The sequence below is a fragment of the Lycorma delicatula genome, chromosome 5 (genome assembly GCF_047948215.1).
Source record: "Lycorma delicatula isolate Av1 chromosome 5, ASM4794821v1, whole genome shotgun sequence".
NCBI classification, from domain to species: domain Eukaryota; kingdom Metazoa; phylum Arthropoda; class Insecta; order Hemiptera; family Fulgoridae; genus Lycorma; species Lycorma delicatula.
In genome coordinates, this window is record NC_134459.1 from 126,991,310 (window position 1) to 127,014,465 (window position 23,156).

A 23,156-nucleotide genomic window follows, 5' to 3' on the forward strand; every position below is an offset into this window, starting at 1 on the left:
AGAATAATGATGTTTATTATGCAGTCAATCGCTGCATGAGCAGACTGAAGGTGCTGCTGTAAGTCTGAATACCACCTGTATATCAGTAGGTTTGGCAAGCTGATATACAGCAGTATGTTTGGTTCAGTGAAGAAGGCAACAGAAGACTACGTCATTATTTTACTTTCCTTAGTGAGTGCTTATTATTCTTGAAAGTGTCTGTGTTGTTTCAGAAGTGATGTATGGCTGATATTAGATAGCCTACAACCATTATTTTTGTTACACATTCAAACATGTAAATTTTGCATATTAATTCTGCTATTACAAACATGTAATTTCTGCTAAATTTTATATTAGTTTTGCTATTTAGTTGAAATATTGGGACATCTATGCTAACGTGGTAGTAATTGTCAATGTTTTGTTGGTGCTGAACAATTAGTGGAATGATAAATATGCACAGTGACTTCAGTAGAGGTGGTTGGATGGATATTTATGTTTATTCTACCTTGTAACATAAAGTTAGTAGCTTTACGTAGCTGCTAATTTAGTAAGGTAGTCACAATCATCTTTGCAGAATATCTTCCCAGGTATACTCAAAAATATTAGTGCTAAAGTTGATTAAATACTAGTTTTTAATAAATTGTGGTCATCTTGACTGTGACTGTTTGGGTTACACTGCCACATAACCTAGTTAAATGTAGGGACAGTGATTAGTATATACAAAGTAACACATTCTAGTTGTGACATATTAACCTTCATAAATTATGAAAAGAGTATGATTTACAAAGATTGTTGCATTTTATTTTAAATTTATTATTAGAAAATTAATATAAAGCTAATTGTCGCTCACAGTATTCAGAATTGTTCATCTTTTAATTAATCATAATGTTCAGCTGTCAAGTACTTGCTCTGAAATTGTATATCTCACTAACGTTATTCAACGAATAACATAAATTTTGTTTTAGGATTTCCTAAAGAGTATGTTAGTCATATTTGATTAGTATGAATGTTTAAAATTATATCTATTTAATAAAATCATTGACTCCAACTTGTTTTAGATATGTTTTTAATATACAAGGGTAAATCAAATATAAACGGGATTTTTGTTCCTGAGTGTCTACAGTTGGTAGAACTGGGCTCGTGCTTCTAGTATGCTTGGGTGGAGTCATTAGGACTGGGGAGAGCTGGCCATACTCCCAGCCAATTTGTCAGTAACGCTTACAATGTCAGAGCAACAAGTGTATCCCTCCACTGCGCAACGCATAATTAAAAAATTTCTTGCTCTTGAAGGAGTTCAAGTGACGGAAATTTTCTGTAGATTGACTGCACAGTTCGGAGACCAAACATTGTCTGGCATAAAGAGTTCAAGGAAGGTCGAGAACAAGTGAAAATCAGGAACACGATCACCATCCTTGGGCCAGTATTACAGACGAAAACATTTGCATGATCAGAGACATTCTTGAAGGCATTCGACGGATGAGAGTATCTGAAATTGCAGAACAGGTCGGAATAAGTAATTGGAGCTTCAAGCTATCATCACAAGCAACCTACAGTTCTTTAAAGTATGTACCAGACGGGTCCCTCGCCTTTTGACTGTAGATCAGAAGTTGAGATGTTTGGAGGTCAGTCAGAGGCTTACAACAAGGTTTGTGAAAGAATGTGATATATTTTTAAGTCGGATCATCACCTGCAACGAAATGTGGGTTCACCACTACACTCCCCAATCAAAACAAATCAGTATACAGTGGCAGAGGAAAAGGGAGCCAGCCCCAGTGAAAGCCAAGACTCGACTGTCAGCTGGCAAGGTTCTTTCAACCCTTTTTTCAACTGGTGAGGTATTTTTCTGATTGATTTTTTGCATGAGCGATGCACAATCAATGCTGCTTACAACTGCAAGCTGTTGAAGGGCTGCATATCACCACAAAAGACGAGACCAACCGATTCGAGAGACCATTCTGCTCCACAACGCCAGGCCCCATACTGCAGCTGTAACAGTCTCAAAACTAGAAGAAATGTACTGACTCAACTTGATCATCCTCCTACAGCCTGGATCTATCGCCCTGTGATTTGAATTTGTTTGGGCCGCTTAAAGAAGCTCTAGGAGGGCAACAATTTGAAGATGATGAAGGTGTGGAGGAATTCATGCGCAATTGGCTCCTGATGCAACCAGCTTCATTCTAAGATGCTGTGATAAAAAACATTCCTTCTTGCTGGTAAAAATGTATTTCTAAAGCAGGAAACTATGTAGAAAAACAAATTATATTTACCTTTTATTTTTTTTAAAATAAATTTAAAAAAAAATCCCATTTATATTTGATTTACCCTTTTATATATAAATGTGTCATTATGTACAGATTAATTGTTAAAGTTGTAATGTACTTTAATTACTTTTTTATTTTTTTTCCTTAAGTTACATTGATTTTTTGTTTTTGATTATTCATGTATAAATTTAGAAACTATGGATAATTTTTTTTCTATTTAGGGATGTGATTGAAGCAGGATTAAATTGTAGATATAATTTGGAGGAGAGTGAAAAGTATGATGTTTCACTTTGTGTATGTGCTGCTGATATTGATATGGATGGTCAAAAAGAAATAATTCTTGGAACTTATGCTCAAGTAATATGATATTTTTTATTAATATTTAACTTTTTCGTGTAATTTAAACAACGAACTATTTTAAATTATTTAAACAAAAGTCAACTGCACTGGTCTAGAATTAATTTGTCATCACAAATCAGCTGTTATTGTTTAACAGCTGATTGTCAAAGTTGAAGGTTCTGAAGTTCAAATCTTAGTACCTTTTATATGGATTTGAATACTAGACAGTGGATACCGGTTATGTTGGTTATGGTTCAATTAACCTCATGTCTCACGAATGGTCGGCCTGAGTCTGTACAAGATTACACCTCATTTACATTTCATTCATATCATCCTCATCTGATTGGTCCATGCGGGGAGGTTGCTCTAGTTGTTCACTAGTTGAACAGATTGTAATGTACACATTAGGGAGAAAAGAAAATGTCAGCAGTTTTCTTGTTGTACATGTTGACTAACCATTTTTACTTTACTATAATTTTTTTTAGAATCTTGCACTTTTTATTAACTAATTTTCAAAGATGCATAATTCACAACTAAAGGTGCACTACATTTTATGGCCTTTATGTACAAAATTTATATGATGAAAATTCTTCAAAAGAATTGAATGCCTTTCTTTTTTAAAAGAGTTTATTTGATTTTAGATTTACATTTTTGTGAAGTTATACCTTAGTTACATTATCAATTGTAATAAACTTTTATGGCTTAGTTATTTAAATTGTTCTCCTATCATCTGGTTAGATGATTATATTTTATTACCAATTTATCAGTACTCCTGGTCAAACTTGACTGAATTTCCTTGATCATTTTTATTAATGGTAGTTTTTTTGTTTTATGGCATTATATGAACACCCAGCAACTTAAACACAAGAAAGAATTAAGATATTACACTTCAAAAATACTATGCTAGATTCACTCATAAAGGTTTTGCTGCATATAGAAAACTGGTGCAGTTCTTCTCTGAGCTTTAGATAATAGCTTATCTTCAAGGAGAGTGATGTTAATATTACTGCATATGATAGGTTATTGTAACAAAGATTTTAAAATGGAAGCTGTACAATACTTTAGATTGAAATATATAAAAACAGATAACTGAAGATATAGACTTCAGTAATTTTGTTGAGATTATAAGATTAACAAACAAAGAAAGGAGTGAATAGTAGCATCAATTTTTGCAATGATTGATGAGTAGCAATCATTGAAATGATAACAAAAAATTAATTTCCTGAAAGTAGGACAGTAATAAAGTAATATTATTTTTTATTATACTGATATCAGTTTAATTTTTCTTAATACTTTTTGTAGGAGCTGCTTATGTTTAAATATAATGATGATAAGTGGTCATTGCATTCACAGCGAAGTTTAGAGCATCCTATTCATTGTTTACAGTACGTTGATGTAACAGGTGATGGTGTTAAAGAACTTATTGTTTTGACTCTAGGAGGATTGCATGTCATGCAGGTAAATAGAAGTTTATTTTTTATCATCTTCAAATCAGCTGTTTTGGACAAAGGTATAAAATAAAAGAACTCTTGTTTGTAGAACACTTATTCTGTTATTTACCCGTAGATTAGTTAACTTTAAATACTTTGGGTAAGGTCAGTCTGCCCACTGGGGTGGCCTAATGGTTAACTTGTCATCGCAAATCAGCTGATTTTGAAGTTAAGAGTTCTAAGGTTCAAATCCTAGTAAATGTAGTTACTTTTATATAGATTTGAATACTAGATCGTGGATACCGGTGTTTTTGGTAGTTGAGTTTCAATTAACAATACTTCTTAGGAGTGGTCAACCTGAGACTGTACAAGACTACACTTCATTCACATTTATACATATCATCCTCTGAAATTATGCCTTACGGTGGTTCCAGGGGCTAAACAGGAAAAGAAAGGGGATGGAGCATATTAAAATATAAATTCATTCAGGAAAATAAAACAAAATTATATTATTTAGTGTCCCACCGCCTTTGATATTTCATAGAATAATATAAAAATCCTTGTAGATAATGCATGTGTAATAGTTTTTGTTTTTTATTTTTTTATAATGTAAAGAAACTATGATTTCTTTGCTTTAATATTATTGAGTATTTATTAAAATACTTGTGATACTTTGTAATTTTTATTTTTTTGTGGTGTAATGTTGAAACATATTTATGAACTGTGTTTCTTGGTGGGGGTAGAGCTTTTAGTTCAGGGATGACTGCAATTTTACAATTGTGAATTATTTATTTTCCTTAAGGACAGATACAATTAGTGGCTTTCTCACCAAAGTTCATGATTGTGATGATGGTAATAATGTAAAAAAAAGCATGAAATTATGTGTTTATTTGTATTATGCTTTAAATCTTCTTTTGAACTTTCACTTTACACAGACATGTTATGAAAGGAATATTTGTTAGAAAAGTAAGAATCTTTTAAAAAATATTTAAGCACGAGTTTGAGAAATTTAGTAAATAAATATGAAGTGCAAGTGAATTGAGGATAGCAAACATGACAGTTATAAAAAGACTAATGAACTATAAATTGATAAATTAAAAAAAAACCTTCTTTGATCAGTATGACAAAGTGTGACAACACTTCAAAATTATTAAACAAATGGCTTGCTTTTAAATTATTGAAATTTGTTTTCTTCCAAAGGAGTTTCCAGAGCAAATTACAGCTTCATTGTCAGTTAATAATATTTGTCTTAACAAGATTTGGATACCCAGTAAGTATGTAATTAAATAATACATTCAATCTGTGTTGTTTTTATTTTTTATAAACTAAACTTAGTGATGTTGGACTCTCTGTTGGAAACTCTTTTATGTTGGAACACTGTACTAAAATCTTAACAAACTTGAACAATATAAATTAACACAAAATTTGACAAAAACAACATTTAAAGTGAAAAAACACAAAGTTTGAATATATTATATAATTACATACTTAGCAGGTATCCAAATCTTGGTTACTAAGCTCATAGAAAACCTTCATTTAATAGGATAGCTTAGTCTCTGCAAAGATTTATGAGGAGATCTTGTAACTGCCACTTTAGTATCCTGTACTACCTGCATTATTAAAACTGACCTGTCAGGCACATTTTTGCTCTAACACCAATCCTGTTTCACGAAATGTTTAAACTAACTTCTGAATAACAGTTCTTACTAGTGTACCCTTTTCAAAATTTTCCCAGAGTTTTTGCTGACACACAAGATGAGACTTTATTTCTAAATAAGTTTCTATCTTAATACATGTTCTTCAACAGTTAACTGCATTTTAACAAACAACACATGCTTGCACAACCTGAACTTACACAACCTGATTTGTTCAGAAACCAGTGCTCAAACACAGACTGGCAAATAAATGTGCAGGCAATAAACAGTCCTCCCCACTCCAACTCCATTCATACCAACATCTTCCACCAATATATGCATTTTAACAATAATATGAATTAAGTATAAATTACTGAGTTATGAAGCCTCGTTTAAGTTGAACACTGTATTTATGAGATGTGTCTAAAATTTGCATGATTTAGTTATTACTAGGTATTTTGTCGTGTTTCTATCAGGTGATTTACAAAGTTGACTATGTTTTTAATCAGCACCTATTGTTAATGTGTTGTTTGAATCTTTGAGTAAATGTGCATTCAATCTCTTCATTGCAGTGTTCAGTGCGATCAGTATGGTTAAATCTATATGTTCGTCAGTTTTGTGCGTGATCTTATATGTTAGATTTTGAAATCAACATGGTAACTTCCTTCCTGAAAATGTTGGCAACTTTCTTGTTATGAATTTGTTGTAACTAGGTGTACTTTTTATTTTATTCTGTTTTCTATGTAGTAACTGTGGCAGAACGATTAACCTGTGCTAGATGTTTTATTGTATTAGTTCTTCAGCATAGTTGATTCTCCAGTGGGGTCAGTGTATCCCACCATATGTAGTTTAGATAAAACAAAAAGCAGGTGAATCTGTTTGTAGACCTCCCATTGATTTGTTTCATTCATTGGATAGAATACATTATTTGATTAAGAAATGTGATGTTTGGAGTAATTTGGAAAAGTTCTGATAGCAGTGCCTCATCATTAATAAAAAAATATTAATGAGCAACCAGCATCAAATCGAATAAATATGAAAATTATTATTGGTCAGAAAAGCAAGAAAAACTGATTAGGAAAATGCTTCCAGGACTGTATGGAGAAAAAGAGGGGCAGAATATGGAGGAGGAATGTTTTATTCAAAATAAGAGAGAAGTGTAAAAGTTAAAACTTTTAAAGAGGATTTTCTTCTAATTCAGATTTTTCATTTAACTGAACCATTGTCAAAACCTGTTTAATTCAGCTTGTTTTATGCGTTATATATGCTATACTAATAGTAAATTTAAAAATAAATACTAAAGCATAATTTTGTATTAAGTAAATTTTAATTTCTAAAAATGAACATGAACAGTTATTGAGTTAAAGGCAAGAATTTTTTTTATCTGAGATGATATTAAAAATAGTGTTACCATTCCTGTGGGTTTTATTTATAAATACGAGTAAACCAATGGTGTTTGAGAAAATAAGTTAATTATGCAGATTTTTAGCCTGAGTGAGTCCAGTGAGCGTTCCATAATGATATCTTTGTATCAGGTTATTTAGTACTATTCAAGTATTATTTTTATACATGATTTATACTTGCAACAAATGTTCAAAGAATAAAGAAATAAAAAATCATTAGTATTATAAGATGTTTAGTAAAGTCCATAACATATTATATAACTATATAACTATATTTTTATATTAATTAGTTAATTACTTTTTAAAAAAGTCAAAAAATATCATGTTCTTTTTTATGTAACAGTTTTATATTTAAAAATAAAATTGGCAACATTCTTTCACAGCATAGTCTGGATGTTTCTTATAATAAATTGATTACAAGACTAAAACAGTTCAAAAATTATTGGAGAGAGATAAAAGATAAAAAAGAGAGAGATGAAATAGGTGAAACATCTGATTCTTACAAAAAAACAAAGGTATTTTATTTATTATGGATTATTTTATTTATTTATTTAAATCACTTTTCTTCTGTGTTAAAATTTTTAAATTTAAATTTTGTTTTGTACATTGCCGTATGTTGATCATATGACAGTTTCATTGTCATATGTATTAAATGACAATGTTATATAATGTACATGTAGGATTATATTATACCCATCTATGTTAGGCTACCTAATAATTTTATTTAATCTAACTACAAAATATGTGTAAGTAACACTATACATCTGTGAAAATGAGATTAACCCTTTGCAGGCAGCAATGTTTTATGGCTGTAGGTGGAAGATATTTTCAAAAAAAAATTTTATGCAAAAACTATTTAAAGTAACTTAAAACATGCATTCATGCATAAAAACAACATATACATTGTGTTTTTGCTGAATTCTGCAACCAGTCTGGCTAAGGAACACTGTTTAATTATCTTGCAAGAAAAAGCTTATGCAAAAACGGCACAAGACACTGAATAATAATAATAATAATAATAAAATTACAGTAGTAATGTTGATAGTTATATAAAAACAGCAATTTTGAAGAAGTTGTGCACCTAGGCAGGGAATAGTATAATATGGTTTTATAATAATAATAATAATAATAATAATAATATAAATATTTTTATTCATTTCTTTCTGAATTTTTTTCTCGAAAATTTTGTTTGAATTCAAACAAAGCAAGCTAAAAATGAAGTTTTAGAGAGAACAGATTGTAAACAAATTACTTAAAAATGAGCGAAAAACACAAAAAAATGCATGCATCTTGACATACACACAGTCATTGAACTCATCTTATTACTTAAGTAAAATGGTTCCCAATCACTTTGTGTCAGGAATTCCAGTCTCAAAATTATTGAAAGAACATCTCCTGCCATCTCTTGGAATTTATATGTAACTATTTGAAGACAAACAGCCAGTCATCACATTCAGAAACTCGTATATGGGTTTCCAGCGTTAGTACAGGTAGCCCATATATGGGTTTCCGCCCACAAAGGGTTAATATTTAAAAGTGCTCTATGTATAATTACTTCATACAATAAAATATATCAAAATTATTACTTCTTATGAAATCTCAATTCCTGTTTTTCAAATCTTCTATGTATGGTTACAAGCACTTTTGTAGTAATTATTACATCACACAAATATACAAGGGCTGTTTTTTTTCAACCTCCGATCATGCATCTACTTTATGGAGCAGAGGACAGCAATAACAAAGGAAGTTTATTGCGAATCTTTTCGTCGCCTCCGTTTAACAATCCAGACCAAATGAAGAGCCATGCTCTTAACCGGCATGGTTTTGATCTACGACAATGCATGACCACACTGTGCCAACGTGGTGCAAGACCTTCTCCACCAACGTAGAACTTCAGGAGACTGTCAAGACATACCTCATTGGTAGCAAACTTCTTTGAAGAGGGCATCGGAAAGGGCATCTGGTGTCATGCTATGACAAATGACTCAATTGTTTTGGCAATTACCAGGTGTGTAAATATGAAACCAGAATTTTTGTATAGAAAATACACTTTTATTATATGAAAATGATAAAAAATATTTTATTCAAAATATTGTCCATCGCTAGCTATACATATTTCCTATCTTGCTGACAATTTATAAATGCCACGCCAAAAAAATTGTTGCTTTTTGAGGCAGACCAGTCATTGAGCCATTTTCGTACATTTCCATGAGAAGTGAAGTGCTGCTCAGCAAGTGTGTTTTCCTTCGATGCAAATAAATAGTAGTCGGACGGAGCCAAGTCTGGTGAGTAAGCTGCATGCAAAAGTATTTCCCAACTGAATGCCTCAGTCGTTTCCTTCAATGGTTTTGCTGTGTGTGATGGTGCATTATCATGAAGCAAAATCACTTTGTGTTGCCTTTTTTGATATTCTGGTTTCTGGTCGTTTTTCATACAATGTTTGATTCAAATCGATCATTTGTTGTCAGTAGCGTTCAGTATTAACAGTTTTGCCAGGTTTTAGCAGCTCATAATAGATCACACCCTTCTGATCCCACCAAACACAGAGCATTGTCTTCTTTCCATAGTGATTTGGCCTTGAAATTGATGTGGATGGTTCACCTGGAGTTACCCATGATCTTTTACGCTTAGGATTCTTGAAATATATCCAGTTTTCATCACCTGTCACAATTTGATGGAGAAATGACTTTCTTTAGTACCTAGCGAGTAGCATTTCACAAGTGGTTTTTTGGTTTTCTTGCTGTCTTTCATTCAGTTCATGTGGAACCCATTTTCCCATCTTCTGGATCTTTCCCATGGCTTTTAAACGTATGAAGATGGCTTCTTGTGTTATGTTTAATTGATCCGTGAGTTGTTGCATTTGAGCATCATCCCCATACAGTGCTTGTAATTTGCTGTCTTCAAACTTTTTTGGTGGTCTTCCAATTCTTAGTTTCTCACGCCAAAATTGCCACTTCTGAATTTTTTTTTAAACTACTCAAAGCACTGTGATTTACCTAGAGCATGCTCACTGTAAGTTTCGACAAGCATTCGATGCGATTCTGTAGCAGTTTTCTTTAAATGGTAACAGAAAATCAACGCTGTCTGCAAATCATAATTAGTAGGTACAAAACTTGACATATTCAACGCTAATTAAAAATATGCTGTTGTATGAAACTTGTATTGTTGTGAGTTGAAAATTTTTGTCAGTTGTCAAAGAAAGAAAATGGCGCCAATGATGTGGTTTGATGGTAACTACATTGACAGCTAGGGCCATCTACAGGCAAATTCCAGTTTCATATTTACACACCTGATATGTAGAAACATAAGTTAAATACTACTCAACTTTTAGTAATAAAAATCATTTTGTTATGTCAATGTATCTTTTTTATAGTCCATCGGAGCTTGAAAAAAAACAGCCCTTATATTAATAAATTCCAACCTTTTAACTTAGTACCCTATACATTAGAAGACTGTTTGCTCAACTGTATTTATATGTTTGTAAGTTATTTTATCATTTTTATCTCATTTTAAGGTTCTTTTAATGATGTAAACTGATTTTACATTAATAACGCACATACAAACAGCGATATTTTCAAACTGTTTATGAGTAAGTATAGATAGTTTAAAGTATAGTTGGAATCAAAGTTTATATTGAATGCAGACATACATAGCTTTATCTGTAAATATTAATGAAGTAGAAAAATTTGCATAGAGTCTATTTTTTCAATTTTATTTTTACAAAACTTGACATGATGATCATCCAACATGACATTAATTATTTTTCAGTTGACAAAGTTTTTAAAAACAATAATTTTTACCAGGTAAGCTACACTTTGTGCAAGAACTTTCAGAAGTTGAGTTTCAAGAAGATTTCTGAAAGCATTTTGAACATTTCTTTGAGATTGGTATATGTTTTCAAAATGTATTATATTAAGTAATTTAGAACTGAAAAGATTTAACTAAATTTTAAAGTTAAATATTGTGATAATTAAAGTAAATAATATTAGTTGACTTAGCCAATTTGTGTTTTGCAAATGATTAATTATTGTGTATTATTATTGTGAAGCTGTTATTAGTGTTTGGGCCATTAATTCCAACATTAAGTATTTACAGCTTGTTGTTGGATGTAATTCCTGAAAGTAGTACAGAATAAAACTAAACTTTGATTGTTTGTAACTCGAAAACAAAGGCATTTATTGAGAAACAATTTCCGCCAAGATGTCAACCTTCCTATTTAAAAAAAAAATAAAAGTTTAATACAACGTGATGGATCCAAGATGGAAAGTTAACAAAAATAAAAGAACACATAGCTCGTATTTGCCAAAAGAAATTGGACTTTTATTGGAAAGAAAACAAATGAACTTAAGTTAAATCATAACCTTAAAAAATAAAAAGAAATTATGAAATTAACATAACTTAAGTCTATATAAGAAATATCAGCTGAATCAACATATGAAAATATGAGAAAATATATGAATATACATTTTTTAAATACACATTTTGAAAATATACAATTTAACAAAGCATGAAAACAAGAGAACATAAAACACCTTATTTACAATTATATACTTAGAAAAACATAACATCAATAAACATAGTATGACTGGAAAACTGTTGAATTACTGACATATGCTGTAATATTGAAAAATTAACAATGAACAAATGTCATTAGCTTAGAAAAATAAATTACAGTAAATCTTAATTATTGGCACTGGCCTTTCCTGATTTATGAACAACAAACTTATCATTAAATAATTAAAACATGTAATTCTAGTTTAGTATAGAAAAAAGGCCACAATAATATTCTAGTACAAAAGGAATTAATTACAATAATCAAATAGAAATAAGTAAACATATAAATAGAGTTCATTTTAGTAGTAAGGTTTCTTGAAAATATAAAATTACAAAGAAGTCCTAAAACATAACTTCACATCAGGAGTAATTTTCTTTAGATTAATTTAAGAGAAGAGATAATGTACGATTAACTGAATGTTCCACAAATTTTAATGATAAAATAAATGTTTAACGTAATAAATAATGAAAATTGAACTTGCCTGTAGCACACAAATATTAGCAAGAGACGAACTCGTGAATGAAGGTAAATGAATATCTACAGTAATCCTGGGCGTAGTCTGCAGTGGTATATCAGGAATAGAGGAGTGAGAAGTGATTTAGAGGTAGAATAATACGTAGCATCTCAGATATGTAACAACGAGTTTGGAGATTCTGCATCGATGAAAATATAATCAGCAGCTAGTGAAGATTTGACGTCGATAGAATTGGCAGTTTGTAGTAAATTGAAACACTTTCGACAGAGACGTAATATAGTGAATTTGAAGAATAACTTAACAAAGAAACGAGGCTGGACGAACATAGAAAACTGTGAAATCACGAAAAACTGACGAGTAGAACTAGAGAATAGTTTGACAGAGAAATACCGCAACGTTTATGAAGACGAAGAAAGTATTAACATTATACAAGCGAAAGAGAACATCAAAGCCTGGTCCTCCAAGTCTGGAGGACCAGGATCCGCACAGCGTGAAAGTCAGGTCTAGAATGAACAAAGCTGGCGTGGTGAGAAGTAGGGGAAGCGAACAAAGCAATGGACAGAAGAGTGTGTGTGTGTATGTGTGTTGACAACAAGAGTAGTGTCTAAGTGTTAGTATGAGAACGATTAGAGAGAACGTGTAGAATTTGGGAACGAAGACATAACAAAAATAATTTACAAGCAAGCAGACCACTAAAGAATTACGTAAGGCTGATAAAATAAATTTCTGAATACGCAAGTTGAAGAAATGACATCAGGGCAGACAAAGAAAAATAGACTTTTAGGAACTATGACAATATTGAAATTGGTTGAGAATAAAAAACACTTAAGAAAAAATATATACATTAAGACCAAACAGCAATAAAAAATGCGAGGTATGAAATAAGCTAACACCAATATGATGATGCTATCAGTAAGTCAAACTGCAGACTGAGAGAAATTGATATCGAAGACAAACCCAACAACCTATTTAAAAATACACATAGATAAGCCTTACAAAAATGCAAAATAAAATTACCAAGCCTGTAAACTACAAGACTCGACCATAACCTTGAATTCATTGGAATAAAACGACTTTACGTAAACAGATCCACTTTTGTTTCTACCAACTTATATCCCTCAGTTTTGAAATATGAAGTCATTTCCATACTTTAAATTGCTCTGTAGATTATCATCACTAGATAGTTTTCAGTTGGCTAGTAAACTGCATTGTGTTTATTGATATTAGTCAACAGTTTTGATTATATCAGTTTGTGCATTAATAAGCATTTGTGAAAAGTTAATAATCTTAACTAGTGAAATGTTTATAGTTAACTGAGTTTTATCTATCCTGAGAGAAACTATTAAGCAAACAAGCTAGTAATAATCAGGTGAATTAACAATTTCTACTATCTTTATACTGATTGATTTAGTATTGTTCAAGTTTGACAAATTTAATGTCTTCTGGTGCTAATATTGATTATAGTGTTATTTTATTTTCCCTATCCTGATATTTTTTCTTATCAAGATCCAAGAACCTATACATTGCAGTATTACACATAACTTCCAGCCTCTAAAAAGTAACAGTAGCATTGTTGGGTTGTCACATCATTGTTTGGCTCTCATAAATATGAACTATATAGACTAATATTTAGTAAAGTAAAATTGTTAACTTATTCACTTGTATAAATTTATGAATGTGCAGTATTCTCTAAAAAGAACAGTTGCTAATTCTTAAAAACAATATCCACCTCTATCAAACTTGACAATATGTAATTGTGTTTTTATGTACCTTAACACAATACTTGTGCTTATGAAAAAGAGTTCTTTGTTACTAAATAAATTATAAATTACTAAATAAATCCTATTATAATAAATATTTCTGCTAATTTATTTTAAATAAAATGAAAAGATTTCCTTTTAAGAAAAATTTTAAAAACTAAATTTTCTGCATCCCACTGAATTTTCAAATGTGTAACTTGATAGTAATTTTGTATTTTCTTTTCATATTGAGTAAGGTATTTTAATATCATTAATATGTAATAGTTAGTTAAGTGGATTTGGTTACCTTTAACAAATTTTGTAATGCAAGTAGTTTGCTTTATGTACTCATTTTGAAGTAAAATTACTTTTATTTTTTCCAGGAAGAAGATAAGAAAGCTAAAACGGGTTAATTGGAAGTGATTTTGAATTTCAAAATAGTTTTATAACATCTACACGACTGATTGCAGCCAATTGTATTGTGATAGCTTTTTTAATAGATCTTACTGCCTACTATACCAATGACTATTATTATTAGTTCATAGTGATGAAGAATTCCATCATTAAGTCAAATCATACTGTATTTAAGTAAAGCTAGTCAATTATAAAATCTAAGAAAATTGTGATTAACTGTTCTAAATCCATTAAATGTTTTTAGATTTTTGTTTGCTACAACCATGACAGTGTTTTTTCAGATTGTGATATAGGGATCGTATAAATTTTCAAAATCTCAATTTTGTGATCAGGATAGTAGCACAATGTTTTATAGCTTAATTATATATGTGATTAGGTGTAACAGAAAACAATTGTCTTATTGGTTATTAGTAGTTGATAATGTTTCTGAATAAACCCAAGATCTAGAATGGAAACCAAGTAGCTTTTTTTTTATTTTGAAAATGATTTTCAAAAAAGTTGTTAAACATTCCAGTTTTAAAACTTAATGAACTGAACAGATTGTTATAAAACATTAATAAAATAAAATTATAAAATTCACTTAGATAGGTTATGAACAGTTTTTTATATTTTACTTATATCTTTCCCAGTACAATGTTTTAAAAATTAAAAAACAAACTGACCGTGCAAAAATTATTTTGTTTTAAATTCTATAGTCTATATCTTAATTATGAAATCCATTATTTTTTGTCTGTTAAATGTTGTTATCACATATGAACACAGGTATAAAACATTCAAACTATTTTTGCTAAAAATAAACATTCTTAAGATATCTTTCATAACATTCTTAGGATAACTTAGAGGAAATTTGCAAAATGTTTACTTTGAGTTTATTTATTACATTTTTAAACCCTCTGGCTAGAAAATAGAATGTTGAAACAAATATTTTATTTTTTTCATATAAATAAGTTGTTTGTAAAGAAATATACTTATGTTATAAATTACATTAGACTTTTTTCATGGTTCAGTGTTACATTATACTGCCTAAACCAAGAGTTATCTCCTAGGGTACGTGTAATCAGTTTTTAGTTTTGATTTATTTATTGTTTATGTATCCAAAGATAAGATATAAAAATGTAATTTACAAAAACAGAAAATAAAAAATAGAAATGTTTTAAGTGGTAATAATATATTCATGTATTATATTTTTATATAAAAAATATAGATATATATGTTTTTAAATACATAAAAAATATAGATATATGTTTTTAAATACATAAAAAATATAGATATTTGTTTTGAAATACAATAACTGATGGTATTTATTATTTTACAATGCATCCAGACTTTATGGTGTTGAAATTATACCTAGGATAAATGTATCACTAAAAAACAAAAAAGATGTTATTGTAATTTAACAAAGTATAACTATAAAAAAACATCTTGACCTCAAAGGGTCAGACACCCACCACGTGATGGATCCAGTCGCCATACCACCCTGTTAGGGCTACGGTGGTGGTGTGAAGCCTCAAGACATCTTGCAGTCCTGGCTTCAGTCAAGATGCCACCAATGCAAATGCCATTTGTGGCATTGATACTACTTAGTTGACACTACTTAGTTGAAAAATTACTCAGATTATATTTAAAATAATGCAAATGTCTATGCAGTTATAAACAATAAAATTTTTGTCATGAATATTCTTTCTTGCAAAAAAATGCTTTTAAAAAACAACACATACTTGAAATTGTCTTGAACATCCAAGGTTAATTTAGGTTTGTTTAGACAATTTGATAATTCAACTATTATACAATCTTCTCATTGTGAGTAGTAATTCCCATTGCTTTTGCTACTGTTTCAGTTGGCTTTTTGGAAATCAAGTACAGTGAATTTAAGCGAAATTTTGTGCCATATGACACTGATAATGACATAGTAGAAAATATAAGAAGCTTTGTTGTAGAATTTAGAACTTGTTTAAAATCAATCACACATTTTGATCTGTTTATATTAATATAGAAGTAATCAACATAAAGTTAATTTATCTTGTTCTAATAGAATCTTTTTCGTACTCAGGGTATTAGTAATTCATCTTCTAATTGATCTGTTCCTTCATAAATTTTTTTACATTTATGTAAAATTTTTCTCATGATTTCTATCCTACTTGTCTATTGAACTTGTAAAACTCCATGCTGGTCTCGCTGCTTAGTTATAAAAATAAGTGTTTTATTAAAAAGCTTGAATTTACTTGATATCTCAAACCTGTTTTGGCCTTTTTATCCAGCAAAACAAAAAGTTATTCTCTTTTGCCACGTCATTTTCCCAATCATCATAAAAGAACATAAAAGAAAGTGGCATAATGACTTTTTAAATGAATCGCATAGCTTCTTTGAATTAAGTAATTAAAACAGCTGAGTTAGAGCTCAAGAAAGTGTTAACCATATAGGAGCTCTGTACAATCAACTGGAATAAAGTGTCATAAAGTGTAAAATAGAATCTTTATTTTTACAGCTATGAAACATCTCATTAAGTAAAAAATGAATATCAAAATATACTAACATTGTGCCTTTAAGAAAAATAAATTGTGAAATTATTCATTTATTTATTTATTCATATAATCAGTGTCTGTGTGATAAACTAACCTGATTAGTAGCATTAGTGATTTACTATTTTGCTCAAGAATAAGGTTAGACTGCATTAATCATCATCTTTATAATTAATTACTTTTAGCTGTAATTTTTATGATTACATTATGAAAGTAATCAATGTTTTGATAATGTGGTTAAGACAAGGATGTAGAGTCGAGTAGAAGATTCTCTATGGTGTACACGTGTGTCTCTTTGCTCCGCATTCTAGCTGGTTTTTTGGCAATTTAATTGGACTGGACATACGGAAACTTTTGATGGAACATCGGTGGAAGTGTATACAAGGTTTTATGATTATTGGATAACAGTTTCATTTTTTTATTTTGAGTTTCATGTTGTGCTGGTTTTTCCATACAGTATGTACTTCATAACCCATTATTATAAGTGAAATATCTAAGTCAATTGTCCTGCACTTGCCAGTGCAGGACAATTGACTTAGAATACATGAATACATTGACTTAGAATACATGACTTAGTATACATGATCGACTTGGAATAAACAACACAGCTTAGAAAGTTTTTCTGCAATATGTAAAGGTGAGTTAGCAAATGTTTTCTAAGTGCTAGCCTTATTATATAAGGGTAACTTCCTTTTACTGTAACTTCTTTATCATTCATTACCAGCCTAACCTTTCTACATCTTTACAAACCCCCCGACTCCCAACTTTTACCCCCCCCAAATTCGACCCTGGATTTAAGGGATACATTTTACCCCCACATCACAAATGTGCTGGATGAAGGTACCCCGTACACACAAAGACCAGGATGGCCGTTCTATGGATATGCAACCTGGAGAATGGGATCCAGCTGGACGATACTGCCAGACAACTTGAAGGTGACTAAACAGCCGGGATATGGAGAAATGGAGGTCGCTACCTGTCGACTTCCAGCACCGCTTACCGCTCTTATTGTACAGAAAGGAAGGGCGAGAATAGGACTAGTTTCCTGCAGAGCAGATGTTATTGAGCTCCTCCAGAGGTGCTTTCGATATCTGGCGGTCAGGCACACTGCAAGAAATTGCCAAGGAGAGGATAGAGCAGGGGCCTGCTTTAACTGTGGAGTAGTGGGACACCAGCAGCTGAATGTAAAGTGGGCATCAAAATGTCTCTCATGTAATGTGGAGGGGCACAGAACTGGGAGTGCCTCATGTCCTAAAGAGGCCAGAATGGAGAGTGACGGAGCAACCCGGGCTGACCTCCACCCATTAATGGAAATAGTGCAGGTAAACTAATCATTTGGCCCTGGCACAGGATTTGCTGGACAGATATTTGTCGGAGATGGGAGTGGATATCCGCACGCTTGCAAGGGGTGGGTTCTCTCAGTGGATGGCAGGGCAGCATTGTGATTATGCACATCCATCCCTATACATGAGGCTCATAGGGGCATTGGTTTCGTGAGGGCAAGAGTGGACGGGGTCTACATATATTCATGCTCTCTCTCGCCCAATACGACCCTTGAAAGATATAAAGAAATGATGGCCTTGATTATGCGAGATCTTACTGGCCAGCAGTTGGTTCTTGTTGCCGGGGATTTCAACACCTGGTTGACTGCTTGGGGTTCGGCCAGGATGGATGCCAGAGGTGGCATACTGTTAGACATGGCTGCAACGCATGACCTTGTATGCCTGAACACTGGAAATACATTCAGGAGGGGAGACACTGGGTTGGTGGTGGATGTATCCTTGGCCTCTCCGGATCTGGCAGTCAGGATCAGTGGATGGTGAGTATGGCAGGATTAACCACCAAGCAGTACTAATGACAATATGCAACAACAAACAAAGAAGGAGTGGATTGAGCAGGATGCAGGGTTAGAGAGTTAGAAGACTGAATAAGGAAGCTTTCGCCAAGGCAATTAATTTCTGGAGCGTTAGCAAAGCTATAGTGGTGAATGATCTGTGCAAGGCTATTACCCAGAAGATATGAAGGGAAAAGGCCACCCTCCCACATACTGGTGGATGCAGATCAGCACTAAAAGAATTGAGTGTCATAAATTAAGGAGGCTATTGATGATGGCTTACTATCTTTCATCGAGAGCACTCTACGAGGCTCTCTGCAAGAAAACTAACGAGAGAATTGAATACACTCATCCAGGATTCAAAATGTGATTGCTGGAGACGGCTGATAGCAGAAGTAGACAATAACCCATGGGGGAGACCTTACAGTCTTCTTGTTAAAAAGGTATAGAATTTAGAACCCCAGCCCTGTGGGAAGAGCACGAGGTCAGGTATATCATCGAGGGCCTCTTCCCCAACAGGGAGTTGCTGCGGATAGACATTGAGGAAGAAGCGAAGCCTCCACCGCTGCTCACTAACAGCGAGCTGGCTGCCATGGCTACATGCATGCCAGCGGATGTCCTCCCAGCCCAGACCTCCCACTGAATGTAGTAGTAAAAATGGCAGCCCGGGCTGGACCGGAGGTGGCATTATAAATTCCTGAAAAAATGGAAAATGCAAAGACTGGTATTAATACAAAAATCAAAGAAGGACCCAGAGCAACTGTCCTCATGGTGGACGCTTCGGCTGAACTGCTGGAGCGTATGCTGCAGAAGAAATTGGAAGATGCGATAGTGTGTTTGCCTCTCTGGGAGCCAATATGGCTTTCGCAAGGAGAACCATTGACACGGTAGCTGCCATATGTGATAAGGCGAGGAGCATCATTAGAGGTGGCGGAATTCGGGCCAGAGCCAGTCTATGCGTTCTCATAGCATTAGATGTGAGGAACACTTTTAACAGCATCTCACTTGCTGTTATTATCCGGGCATTGTTGACATACGGGATCCCATGGAATCTACAAAGGATTATTGCGTCACATCTGACAGGACGTAGGCTACCTTGTGAGGTTGATAGTGGAGTAATCTAAAGGGTGGTCGAGAAGGTTGTTCCACAGGGGTCAGTGCTCGGACTGACTCTGTGGGCCATAGCCCACAATGGTGTCTTCAGACTTGCGCTGTCCCCAAAGATCACACTTATTGGCTGCGCTGATATTGGTGGCTCAGGTGGTCAAAGCGACAAATAAGAGAGAGGCAGTGGAAAGGATAACCACCTATCACATTATTAACAGCTGGATGAATGGAGTGGGGCTGCATATGGCGCCTGACATGGCAAGCGATGGTGATCTCCAGAGCCAAGAGGAGGCCCACATTGTCACTGTATCTCGAATGACAAAGAATTGTATCCTGACCAGCGATCAGATGTCTGGGTAGATGCTCAGCTCCACTTCAGTTCGCATGTACAAAGATGGAGAAAACAATGAGACTGGTTGCTGCCCTCCTACCAAACTGGAGGAGAAGGGTTCTTATAAGCATGGTGCATTCCATGATGTTATATGGGTACGGAGGTCTGGGACAGAGTCACTATGTATGGTAAGTATAGGGGCATGCTAGAAGCGCTCCACAGGAAGTACTGCATCCGTTTAACTAACTGTGTCTAAAGAGACAGCCGAGGTTTTTGCGGGATTTCTCCCAATAGACTTTGTGATTTGGTCAGTGGCAAAAAACATTTCCAATGAATTGTAAGTGGCAGGAGTAGTGGAACAGGGGAGTCAAGAGAAGGTGGACACTCTGCCTTGTGAAGGATGTTAGGTGCTGGCGGGAAACCCCATGGCTCGTTGGATTATGACCTTATTCAATTTCTGGCCAGTTATGGGGATTGGAGGCCTACCTTTGTAATTTTGACATAGCTCGGATAACTGTCCAATCTGCGAAGTAGAGGAGAGGAGACTGGGTTTTTCTTCTGCACGAGGTAAGTAACAAAAAAATTAAATAACATTGGAAGGGAAAATATGTTCCAGTCGGAAGATCTCCAGGATATTATGCTAGAAAATGAGGAATACTGGAAGGCAGAGGCCGCTACACAAGAACTGTGATGAAAGACCTCAGATCATGGGAGGAGTTTTGCTTGGCGCTGGAGAGTTCAGGGATGGACAGATTCTCGTCTGAGCACCTAGGGGACTTCCCAAGCATGTGAGGGGGGGGTTTGCCTGGGTGAGATGAGGCTAGGGGCACTTCACTCTTCTGTACCTGATGGGGTGTGCCTCCCTTTCCTGATGAAATGCTACAAGAGCAGTACCAGGAAGGGAAGGAAAACAGGGGTGGAGGTTTAGTCAGTAGGGCGCAGGCACAAATATGCACTTAATTACATCTTGCAGAACCTTTGGCAAGCCAAACACGTCGTACCGTACGTAAATGGTATTAGGTTCGTATATAGTAAAAGGACGTAATATTTTAATTATTTTTTAAACAATATAATAAATGCTTGTCTTTAAATTTTTATAATTCTGTAGATTGTTGACAGTTATAAAAGTTTGAAGGCAACTGAAAAAGGAATGATGCAATCATGAAATAATACAGAGTTGTGAGTTCTTTACATTCGATTTTCAAATAGTAACATTTTTAAGGAAATTTGTTCTTATAAATCATATATTTATTTTTAACCAGTCTGCTTATATATTTTAATGATAAATCTGAAGTTATTAGTCTGCCATTGATGAGTCATTGATGAAGTCTGCCACTTGATGTTTTTCATCCTATCAAGATCTTTTGCTGTAAATTTGTTTTCATTTTATCAGCTTACCTCACTTTAGAAAAAAGTTCTTTCAGAAAATTTTAAGATTAGATCATCTATAATACAACATTAGCTACTATATAGAATTGACTGAAAATAATGTACCAATTGAACTAATTTTTTGTTCAGTTTTGGTTACAACAAAAATACATTTACTTATAATATAAGTTTTTATAGTATTTTTCATGTAAGAAAAAGTCATTTTTGAAGAGTTATATCTTATGAACCACATGAAGGAAAAAATTTAGTTGATACCTTAATAAACCATGTTCTGTTCTGCATTATTTTGAAGAACTTCAATTTATTTATAATGAAAAAAAATTAGTGTGTAAAAATATATTTAAGAATTTAGTTAGTTATATCTGTTGTTTAAAAATGTAAAACTCTTCAATCTGTTTCATTATGGTGGTAATGTTTAAGCTGGCTGTTTCCTCTTTCTACAGAGATACGACTTTTTTTTAGTGATTTATGTTTTAAGAATACTTTTGTAATTTGTGCATAATTTTTGTTAACTACAGGATGGAAGATCAGCAATAAAGGAGAGAAGAATTTCCTTTAAGAGTGCCAGGAACCTGCACTGTCTATTAAGGAGTGCAATCACTTCTATATATGTGGAATATTTTGAAGATATTTTATTGAAAACTGTATAATGTTTCACTGTGGTGTACTGTGAAATTACTGTATTCTTTTATCTGAGAGTTGAGATTGTCAGCAGTTTTATGTTTTCTTTATACTTTCATTCTACTGTTAATTGAAATTATGTACATGTCTTAAAAGTATTGTTAAAACACAAATATTCCTTAACGCTACCAAAAATTGAAATAGTTTTGGGATATTGAAATTGCATTATTGTAACTACAGAGCACTTTTTATGCATAATTTTCAGGATTTTATTCTCATAGATTTTCTTCAAATAAATTGAGAATTTCAAGAATGATACAAAATATAAACAAAGTTTTAATTTGATATGAAAGTTTATTCTATCCACCTTTTAATTCATAAGACATAATTTTTTTTAAAAAAGACATGCATTTTTATAATCTGTTTTACATCCTTCAGTAATAAAATTTTAGACACACACACACACACACACATATATATATATATATATGTGTGTGTGTGTGTGTGTGTTAATTCTTTAGTGTACACATTTATCTGCTAATACAAGTACAGTCATTAGAAATTTAGTTTTCTGTCAAACCAGATTTGGATGATTTATGACTATACACAAAACATTATTTTAAAAATTAGTTAAAGCTATAGGTTGCTAGCTACCCAGTCCTATTTTTTGGGGTTTCATATAAAAAAATCCTTGGACATATTTTGATTAATGCTCAGCGAGGAAATTTTCAATCAGTATTTTGAATAATTGAAATGTATTGAAGATTCTGGAAAGAACATATATAGAGGATGAATAGCACAACACCTCTGACTTCCACATTACATAAAGAAATCAGAGATGAATTTGTTATCTGTGAAAAAAAGACTGTCAGTTTTAAAAAGTATCTTGATTGACTCCAGAATCAAATATGTATGAAGGTATGATAAAAATTTTAATTTATGATTATTTTATTTTGAGCACTACATCCTTCTGTATTTTGCAATAAAATTGATATATAATTTATCTGTATTTAATTTCTCTTGAAAATTTAATTATAGTTTTCTAAATTGGATGTAAGTTTTATTTAAGGATAAATCTACTAATAATTTGGTAATGTAACAAGTAAGAGAATGGTTTATACTGGAC

The 23,156-nt window shown here is 32.6% G+C and overlaps 1 protein-coding gene across 1 annotated transcript in view; it reads left to right on the top strand.

The window, feature by feature from the left end:
* Window positions 1-15,420, top strand: part of LOC142325359 (KICSTOR complex protein kaptin-like) — a 45,949-nt gene extending 30,529 nt beyond the window's left edge. The window contains exons 7-10 of the mRNA XM_075367035.1: window positions 2,462-2,597; window positions 3,882-4,037; window positions 7,430-7,561; window positions 14,199-15,420. Coding sequence (XP_075223150.1) covers window positions 2,462-2,597; window positions 3,882-4,037; window positions 7,430-7,561; window positions 14,199-14,228 — 454 coding nt within the window. The 3' untranslated portion in view covers window positions 14,229-15,420. The remainder of the gene's footprint in view (window positions 1-2,461; window positions 2,598-3,881; window positions 4,038-7,429; window positions 7,562-14,198) is intronic.
* The last annotated feature ends 7,736 nt before the right edge of the window (window positions 15,421-23,156 follow it).